The sequence below is a fragment of the Pterocles gutturalis genome, unplaced genomic scaffold (genome assembly GCF_000699245.1).
Source record: "Pterocles gutturalis isolate BGI_N339 unplaced genomic scaffold, ASM69924v1 scaffold8665, whole genome shotgun sequence".
NCBI lineage: Eukaryota > Metazoa > Chordata > Aves > Pterocliformes > Pteroclidae > Pterocles > Pterocles gutturalis.
This window is the reverse complement of record NW_010138171.1, coordinates 1,965-11,640: the sequence shown is the minus strand read 5'-3', so window position 1 is coordinate 11,640 and position 9,676 is coordinate 1,965. Positions and strand designations below refer to the sequence as shown.

Genomic DNA, 9,676 nt, shown 5'->3' with positions numbered 1-9,676 from the left:
ATGCTGCCAGCCTGGCTCCCGCTGGGATGCTGGCCAGGGGAGCAGCGCCCAGGGTGGGGTCCTGCCTGCACCCTGCTCCGGGAGGAGGGGGTGTGCGGGGCTGCCACACAAAGAGCCGTGTCCGGACGGGGCCATCCTCCCTCTAGCGGTTAGCCAGCCCTTCGGAAAACAGCCTGTCCGGCTCTTGGCCCTCGCCTCCACTGCTGCTGCATCTGCCCCGAGACATCTCCTCACCCTCCCTTTCCAGCTGCCTTTTGTTTTCACCTGCTCTACAGGGAGTCCCTGAGGCTCTGAACCCTTTCCATTGCTTTATTTATTTTTTTTTTCACCTGGTGTGCTTTTTCCTTGTGGTCTAAGCATCCATACAGCCGCTGGCTTTCCTCCTAGGGGCTCTCTGGTTGTTCGGTGTGAGTGGCACGGATCCAGTGCAGCTCCGTGGTGCTGCTCTGATGTGCTGGCTCCTTGCGGGGCAGATGTGCCTAGAGTTAGCATCGTTACCAGTTCTTGTGCACAAAGGGTGATAGCAGTCTCAGAGACCTTTGTGCACAGCTGATGATCCCTTTTTCTGTCCCTGCTGAGAGTCTGTGGGTGGTTTGGGGGATGGGGGGACAGCATTTGCTTTGCTGCTTCTGCGAGACAGGCTGGGGTGAGGCTATTTTAGGAACTCGATACTAATTTTAGCTAGAAGGAAAGATGGGGGCTTGGATCCAAGCAAATGTTTCCTGACACTGCAAGAGGCAGAAGAAGTGCAGGGCGGTTATCAAAACCTTCCCTGGAGGAAATCCCAGCCCCTGGAGTGTTAGAGGAAGAAGGCAGCATCAATCCCCCTGCTTGGGATCACCCCCCCTCCCCTCCTCCTCACTGCTGTTTGACAGCTGCCTGCAGCTAGTTCCCTCTGTCCACATCTATTTGCCTGGTCTTGCCTTGAGATCTTCAAGCACAGAGCATTCTATGACTTTTCCCTAGGAGATGCTGGCCCCTTCCAGCATCTCTTCTCCCTTGTGCTCCCAGGCAGTGGCTGCCAGAGCAAGGATGTGGCCCTCAGGGAGTGGGATGTGTTCTGGGAAGACAAGTCACCAGGAGGGTGCCGGGAGCAGAGCTGGGTATGTGCCTGGGGCTTGCTGGAGGGAGGGAGGCTGAGTGTGAGACCAAGCTGGTTAGACAGTTGGGAGAACAGGAGCCGTTGGGCTTGTCCTGGGGCTTGTGGGACGGGCTCTGCAGCTTTTGGCACCCCAGGGTGCTCTCTGCCCTGTCTGCTGCCTTGGCTGTGGCTTTCTTGGGGCTGCTCTGTCTTGCTTGCCCCAGCTGCATCCCTGTCTCTGTTCCCAGTGCCTACCTGACAGCAGACCTTTCTCCCTCTGCCCTAATGATGATCTGTGGGGTCCATCCCTCCCTTTATCATGGTTTCCCTAGTTCTCTGAGGTGGGCAAGGCACAGCTCTGTGTTTCAGCAGTGATGCTGGGAAGAGCTCAGGACCCATGTAAATGGGCTGTGCCTCCAGGACCTGGGTTGGCATCTGCTCCTGCCTCTATGTCACACATGTGGTCCCCTCACCAGCTCTGCATTTACACTGGGCAATACAGTTTGGGCAGCAGCTATCAGCTCCTTTCTAGCCCATGTTTCGTGGTCCTTCTGTCCTGACCCATAGTGGGACATCCCTCACCACTGTTACATCAGACCTCTCCTGCGATGGCTGATGGCTTGGCAGTTGGTTCCAGTGCAAGACCCCTGTCCTGGTCTCCTCCTCCCTGGGCTGGCTCCAGGCTGACCCACAGCCTCTTTTGTGTGGGGCAGATTTAAGGTGCTGGACCCTGTGGTCCCTCCCTGACACTGGGAGAGAACCAACCTCTCTGCTTGCCCATGCAGGGGACAGGCATGGGGCAGACCTGAAAAGCACATTGGAAGGTCCCTAAAGATGGAAATTGATCATCCCTTGCTCACAAGCTGTAGCCTGTCCCTGGAGACTTGCTCCCTGGCCAAGGGGGGGTCCTTTCGGGGCCCCGTCACCTCTGCTTTGGGGGTCCCTGAGTGTCTCTTGCAAGAAAGAGGCTTTTTGTTGCTTTCTTGCCCAGCCCTATTGGGATTAGCCCTGCTCAGCGCCACTTGAAAGTGGGGAGAACACAGACCTGGATAGGGAGTGATGCTGGGGACACCACTTTTGAGTCAGCTCATTGAGCTGTTCTCTGTTTCATCCCACTGGTGAGCCCATTCCTCCTGGGAGAGACTGCCTCGTTCCCTGAGCCCTGAAATTGGTGGTTTATCTTGGAGCCAGGGGCACAGATGCACGTGTGTCTGGGCTGCCCCAAGGCATGGCTGGTATAAAGAGCTCCTGGTGTTTGACCCTTTCATGAATTTCTGAGCTGGGGAAACTGCTGAGCCTCCCATAGGGTGGCTGAGGGTTGTGCCCAAGCCACTTAGCTGGGCACAACCTGAAGTTTGCAAAGTACGTGTGGAAGCCAGAAAAAGAGCATATTGGAGTCTATTTCAAAGCCAGCCTCAGCCCTGAGCTCTGTTACCCCAGCTCCCATGGGCTGGGAAGGTGAAAGTCCTGCTGGGTCCCACAGCTTGAAGACAGTGGTGCAGAGGTTGGTAAAATTAAGAAAAGGAATGACGGGTAGCTGCCTCTTGCCATGCAAGGACTAGGGGAATCCACTCCTTGCCACACAACATTGTTAAAGGTTACCTGAGCGTAAAAATTGTGCTGCGTGGGTGTGCAGATGATGTCAGAGTCTCCAAGCAGGGCTGTCAGCCACCTGGACTTCGCTGCTGGGTCAGGAATTCCTGAGCCACAAATAGCTGGCATCTGGGAAGGTGTGGAGGGGGAATGTTGCTACATGCTTGGCCTGTTCCATACCCGCTCCTGGGCGTCTGCTGTTGTCCACCGTCAGAAATGAGATCCTGGGCCAGGCGGGCTTTTGGCCAGCTCGTTTGGACACTCTTGTAAACATTTTCCCAGTGCCTCAGCCATTGAATTCTCTGTCTCTTGTCCCTCCAGCTGGTGTCTGCAGAGGGTTCCCATTCAGATGCTGGCTCGGTCTGTGCCGATAACCAAACAGAGCTGCCGCCGTCCATGGAGCGCACGGGAGGAATTGGAGACTCCAGGCCCCCCTCTTTCCAGTAAGTTACCTGGACACCTGTCCTGGTTTCCGAGGGACCCACAGTGACTTTGTTGTAAATCCAGACGAGGGGCTGGGGTGCCTCTACCCGAATTGGTAGGGATCACAGCCAGACAGACAGGAGGAGGATGGGGCTGGGAGCAGATTTGAAGTGGAGCTGTATTATTCAAAAAGCAAGGGCATGCTGAAAATAGTGCAGGGAAGCTGGTAAGGAGCTGGCACAGCTTCCCTCAGTCCCTTGCCCTGCACTCATAGATGTGCTGTGGTCTGCGCCTGTTCCTCAAGGAGACAGCTGATAGCTGAAGGCTCTTGCTGGCCAGCATAGAGGTAAAGAGAAACACCATGAGTTGTTCCCTGTTGGACATATTTGTTCCTTTTATCTCATTGCAGCCCTAACACTGGGGGGAGTCGAGAAAACTTGGACAATGAGACAGAGACAGACTCGGTGGTGTCGTCGCAAAGGGAACGACCTCGTCGGAAAGATGGGCCGGAGCATGGTGAGTGTTGGTAACACAGCAAGAGCTCTGCAGGGCACGGCTGGGGCATGGTGGGGGACACCAGCTCTAGACATGAGGCAGCTCTGCAGAGCTCTGCAGAACCTTCCCAGCTCAGAAGGGCTGCTTGGTGGTCTGAGACCATAGCCTCACGTTGGAGGCAGGAGCTAACACCTGTGTTGCATCAGAGCTTGGTCTTGAAACCTTTTGGGGGCAAAGGAGATGTTTCCTGTAGAAGCCTCAAGAGCAGGAGACAGCAGTGCCTCAGGCCTTCTTAGCTGAAAAGCAGAGTGTGCTGTAGCCTTGCCACTCCATGCTGCTCCTTGCTCTGCCAGCTGCAAGTCTTCCACGACTTTAGCAGCACTGTTCCTGGTGGCCCATCAGCCTCTTCCCCATCCTGTAGTGATAGGAGAGGTATCTCACAGAAGATAGATCTGATCCCAAGGCAGACTCAGAGCTGGCTGGCACTAGATGGGATTGTCAGGTGTCCAGTTTCATTCTGGGAAGGTTGCTGTGAGCCCTGCATAGGGGAAGGGGTGGTTTTCCCTGTGGCCTGTCTCAAGCACGCTGAGTCCTGTCTTTTCATAGCACCCAGGGTGAACGGGACAGTAAAGGGAGAGCGGCGCCGAGACCTGGGTGGGTATGAGAGCTCCTCCACGCTTATGAGCAGTGAGCTGGAGACCACCAGCTTCTTCGATTCAGATGAAGATGACTCCACCAGCAGGTAGGAGAGCCTAGGTCCTGGAGGAACGCTGGTTTCCTCCTCTCTCCCAGTGCAGAGAGATACCTTTTCAGGGCACAGTAATCCTGGGCTCCAGGGTCCTTTCTCAGACCTGCCTCTGTCTCAAGTCTCACCTAGCAGCCCCCTCTGCTGTTTTCTGTCTGCCCCCTCCATGTTCTGCCCCTGCAACCCTATATTCCCTGTGCCATTTCTGTGGCTTTCTTGTTGCTAGAGCCACCACCCTGTCAGCAGAAGAGCTGACTCTTGCTTTTGCCTCTAGGTTTAGCAGTTCAACAGAGCAAAGCAGTGCTTCCCGTCTAATGAGGAGGCACAAGCGACGCCGGCGGAAACAGAAGGCTCCACGCATTGAGCGGGTACCCAGGGGCTGGGTGTGCTAGGGAGGGCAGTGCAGAGTGGAGTGGGCTCCAGGGCTGATTGGGGGTTTCGCTGTGTTTGCTGTGGGCACAGCAGGTGGTATCCAAGTGCTGAGACTTCATAAAGCACTGTAAACCCTTCCCAAACCAATGTAGCCTCAAGAGCTGGGACCACAGAGCTTGTCCTGGCTATGGAGAGGTCATACGGACTGTTGCTGATGGCCTCTGGCTCTTGCAAAGCTCCCAGACTAGGGCTGGAGTTGTGGGTGGTGGCTGTGGTGCCATAGGGAGTGGCAGGGAGCTGGGGCTGGGAATGTTACTGAGGCACAGGAAGACATCTCATGTTTCACTTCTGTTGCAGTCATCGTCCTTCAGCAGCATCACAGACTCCACCATGTCCCTGAACATCATCACAGTCACGCTGAACATGGGTAAGTGGGAGGTGTGCATAGAGCCTGCGGTCCTTCCAGAGTGAGATAGGGTGGTGGAGAGGGAACTGGGGAGGAGCCAAAGAGACCACATGCAGGGAGGGGCGAGGAGATGGATTCTGTATGAGAGTGGCTTATCTTTAAAGCACTGGTCTCCCAGGAGTCTCTCTGCCTCCCAGGACATCTCTCTGGGATAGGGGTGCAAGTGACCATCATTAGCACATGGTTTGTCTGAGGTTAGGGCTGCTTGTGCCTGCTGCTTTATGATGTCTTACTTCTTTCTCTTTCCATCCCTGCAGAGAAATACAACTTCCTGGGCATTTCCATTGTGGGACAGAGCAATGAGCGTGGGGATGGAGGCATTTACATTGGCTCTATCATGAAGGGCGGCGCTGTGGCAGCTGATGGCAGGATTGAGCCAGGAGACATGCTTTTGCAGGTACTTCACGCCCACATGCCTCTGTCTTTGGGCCTGGGAGAGCAGTAAGAAAAGACCCAGAAGCCTCCCTTGTGCACTTTGGCAGGCTAAACCCAGGAAGCTGTGCTTGGAAGAGGGAGCTGAGTCACTGCTGAGCTGAGTGGGGAACTCAGTCTCTGGTCACATCTCTGGGACTCACCTCTTTGCCTTGTTTGCAGGTAAACGACATCAACTTTGAGAACATGAGCAATGATGATGCTGTGCGGGTGCTGAGGGAGATTGTGCACAAGCCAGGGTAAGTACTCGCGTTGTTCTTACCTCCATGGGCAGCTGTACAGTGTGTGCTTTGGGTGTGTGAGTCCTGTGTTCCAGCCACCTCTGCCAGTGGCTCTGCGGGAGCTCAGAACTTACGTTTTTGGTGGTGTTTTGATTCATGGGTTTTCGCGCCCAAAGCAAGAATTGTAGCCAACAGAATGGTGGTGAATAGGGGTCTGTGCACCTTTTTTGTGGGGATGCTGTGTCACCAGGGTCATCAGGAACCCTCAGCAGGGTCCCATCATTTTGTCCATGACACTAAGGAAATCCATAGCTGGAGGGGGACAAAGGCACTAGCTGGCAGCTTCTCCCTGTCTCACAGGAGAGAGCCAGCATACAGCATCTGCCTGTCACGCAGGGGTTTGTGCCACTGGGCTCTTGTTCTAACTCTCACCTTTTTGTTGCAGGCCCATCACCCTGACGGTGGCCAAGTGCTGGGACCCCAGCCCCCGGGGCTGCTTCTCGTTACCCAGGAGTAAGTGGATAGCTGACCCACCCTTAACGCTGGTGCCCAGCTCATGTGAGAGCCCTGCCTTAAGCACTTACTTGGTTGTTGTCTTGTTCCTCCTCTGTGTCTGTGACTCCATGTGGCACTGAATTGGGATTTGATGGGGTTTCAGCTCTCCTGTTAGGAGGCTGCTATGTCCTATTCCAAGGCCAAAATGCCCATAAGCCCAGCCCTCCTTCCCACATCACGCTGGGGACGCGTTTCACTGGGGCAGGGGGGTCACTTGCTCGGGGCGCCAGAGGAAAGAGAAACCCCCCTTGAGCCATAGGGGGATCTCTGCCTCTGCACCTGTCCTGCTGACCCTTCCTCTCTTCTTTCTCTCCCAGTTGCTCCCCAGCGGATCTGGGCTGGGCCAGACTCTCCATGCTCCGATCCGGGTGAGTCCCGGCAGATACTGGGGATGGAATGGGCTGTGCTGAGTCCCTGTCCCTCCCCCAAGGTTGATTTGATGAGGGGATAATTTCTTATAGCTGCTGACGGACCCTTTCTTCACTGCAGGTGAGCCCATCCGGCCCATCGATCCGGCAGCCTGGGTGTCTCACACGGCAGCGATGACTGGCACCTACCCAGCGTACGGTATGAGTCCATCCATGAGCACAATCACTTCCACCAGCTCCTCCATCACCAGCTCCATCCCAGAGACTGAACGTAAGTCCTTGTGCCTCCGTGCTCCACCCGCTGCACGGCTTCCTCGCCTTCACTGTGCAAAGGGAGCAATACATCTGCTTGGGGACAGCTGGGTTGGGGAAGGTCTGCCCTGCCAGGGGGCTGAGGGAGGCAGCTCTCACCAGGCAGGTGCTTGGATGAATGGGAGTTCTAGGTGGGTGGATTAATACCACCTTTTTCAGCAATTCTACGTAGGAGAGTAGAAGAGCTTGAATGCATCTAGGAGCTGTGGCAGGTACGAAGGCTCAGAGCAGTCGGGGTTACTGACTGAGGAGTGCAGGTACAGAGGGAGTCAGCTTGTCCCTGGAGCAGTTGCCCTTCCAGAGCACAGATGGAGGCAGCTGGGGGCTAAGAGCCTTGCGGTGGGGCGGGGACCTGCATGAGCACAGGGCTTTTTTGCCTGTTTTCTGAAGGTTTTGGGTGATTCTAGTATACAGAGACCTGAAGCAAGGGTCTAGAGAGCCCAGCCAGGGCAAAAAGACAGGAGTTTGTTGTAAGTTTGTGAGGAGCAGAGAATTCCCTTGCTGAGCTGTGTGGGCTCAGTTGGCAGCTTTTGGATCTCAGCTGCTTGATGCTGGCTGGAAGGAAGGACTCTAGCCTAGGTTTTGCACAAGAGGAAATGGCGGATGTGGGAAGGATAACATTGGAAGGCTGGAAGGGGAGTTACCCAGCATGCGCCCCAAGGCTGTCTACGATGTATTGTTCCCTGGCCCATTCCTCCTGTGTGTGATACTTCCATGTAGCCCTCTTGTCTTTTCTGTCCCCTCTCATCTTTGCCTCCTTTCCTTCGTCCACACCACAGGCCTCGATGACTTTCACCTGTCCATCCACAGTGACATGGCCACCATTGTCAAAGCCATGGCCTCACCAGAGTCAGGCCTGGAGGTGCGTGACCGCATGTGGCTGAAGATCACCATCCCCAATGCCTTCATTGGTAAGAGACTGTGCTGCCTGCAGCAGAGGCAGGGAGCAGGGAATGGGAGGCCTGTTTTCAAAGCAGACACCCAAGGGAGCATCTCTGTCACCGTGAACTAACTTGACCAGGCCAGAGTCACAAATTGAACCTTTGTCTGTGCAGTCCCTCTTCACCTCTTGGCCTGCTTTGTCTTGGCTCCAGTGTGGCCCACTGCTTCAAGGGCTACTGTCATCCTTCCTCTTGCTGTGTTTAACTCTGATGTTTGGTGACAGGTTCGGATGTGGTGGATTGGCTTTATCACCACGTGGAGGGCTTTACAGACCGTCGTGAATCCCGCAAATATGCCAGCAATCTGCTGAAGGCTGGCTACATACGACATACCGTGAACAAGATCACCTTCTCGGAGCAGTGCTATTACATCTTCGGGGACCTCTGTGGAAGTATGGCACTTGGTGTGGGCGGGAGGGAGAGGATGGAGGGGTAGAGGTCCTGCAAAGCCCTACTGACACCAGGGGACACAGCTACAGCCATAGCCATCAGGCTGGGCCCCTTGTTCCACAGACTCTGTTAGAGAGTCATGAAGAACATCCCAGCTCCCTTGTCGTGCTGCTGGCATGGTGCAGTTGGAAGCAGTGTTGACAGTGTCACCATGTGATCTTTTCTCCTGGACAGACAAAGCAGAGTCTTAGTCTTTGCTGACTTTGTCTCCAGACTGAGAACTTCCATTGCTGGCAAGGCGTTGGTGCTCAGAGAACTGGGCTCTACTCAAATAAGAGGGATGTTGTAAATAATTGACAGCGTGAGCTGTAGCGCTGATGTGGTCCTTTCCCACCAAGCTGGTCTCTGTGTTAGAGACAGCTCTGATTCGCACAGCCGGACTGTTGTCCAGCCAGGAAGCACAGGTGGTTGTATTGACTAGCAGGGAGAGCGCCAGTTTCTTGCACCCCCTTGTGTACCCCATCCTTGTCTATCAGCAAGGCTGGACATGAGTTTCTTCATCACACATGGTTGTCTTTCCACTTGGATTAATCTCTCTTCTCTACTTTCTTGCAGACATGGCTAATCTGTCTCTTCATGATCACGATGGCTCCAGCGGTGCCTCCGATCAAGACACTTTGGCTCCGCTCCCCCACCCAGGAGCCGCACCCTGGCCCATGGCTTTCCCATATCAGTATCCACCGCCTCATCCATACAACCCCCACCCTGGCTTCCCTGACCCAAGCTACAGCTACGGAGGAGGCAGTGCAGGCAGTCAGCACAGTGAAGGTGAGCAAAAAGGACTGAACTGTGTCTGCAGGTGGGCAGATGCCCTGTCCAGTACAGGGAAGCATCAGGAAAAGGCTTTTAGGCAAGGCCCTATCTATGGGGGGAGCCAGGACAAAAGCCCTCAGTTAGGTGTGTCCCAGAAGGGTTCTGGGACTTGGAGTTGAAAGAAGACAGAGCGCAGGCCCTGCAGGTGGATGGTTGTGGTGCAACATGCTGTAGTTCTGTTGGCTGGAGGAAGATCTTTTCTTCCCAGCTCATCTGAGCTGTCACCTAACCTTGCCTCATGTGCTTCGCAGGGAGCCGGAGCAGCGGTTCCAATCGCAGCGGCAGTGAGAGGAGGAAGGAGAGAGAGAAGACCGGGGAATCCAAGTCAGGCGGCAGCGGAAGCGAGTCGGACCACACCACGAGGAGCAGCATGCGGCGTGAGCGTGCGGCCAGCGAGCGCTCAGTGCCG

General features: G+C 55.1%; 1 protein-coding gene across 1 annotated transcript in view; it reads left to right on the top strand.

The window, feature by feature from the left end:
• The window catches only part of LOC104468665 (segment polarity protein dishevelled homolog DVL-3-like), an 11,018-nt gene that overhangs the window by 888 nt on the left and 454 nt on the right, over window positions 1-9,676 (top strand). The window contains 13 exon segments of the mRNA XM_010082882.1: window positions 2,996-3,117; window positions 3,507-3,613; window positions 4,199-4,334; window positions 4,612-4,705; window positions 5,067-5,136; window positions 5,433-5,572; window positions 5,770-5,846; window positions 6,274-6,341; window positions 6,873-7,022; window positions 7,843-7,974; window positions 8,229-8,396; window positions 9,010-9,222; window positions 9,519-9,676. The exon segment at window positions 9,519-9,676 is cut by the window's right edge and continues 139 nt beyond it. Coding sequence (XP_010081184.1) covers window positions 3,071-3,117; window positions 3,507-3,613; window positions 4,199-4,334; window positions 4,612-4,705; window positions 5,067-5,136; window positions 5,433-5,572; window positions 5,770-5,846; window positions 6,274-6,341; window positions 6,873-7,022; window positions 7,843-7,974; window positions 8,229-8,396; window positions 9,010-9,222; window positions 9,519-9,676 — 1,560 coding nt within the window. The 5' untranslated portion in view covers window positions 2,996-3,070.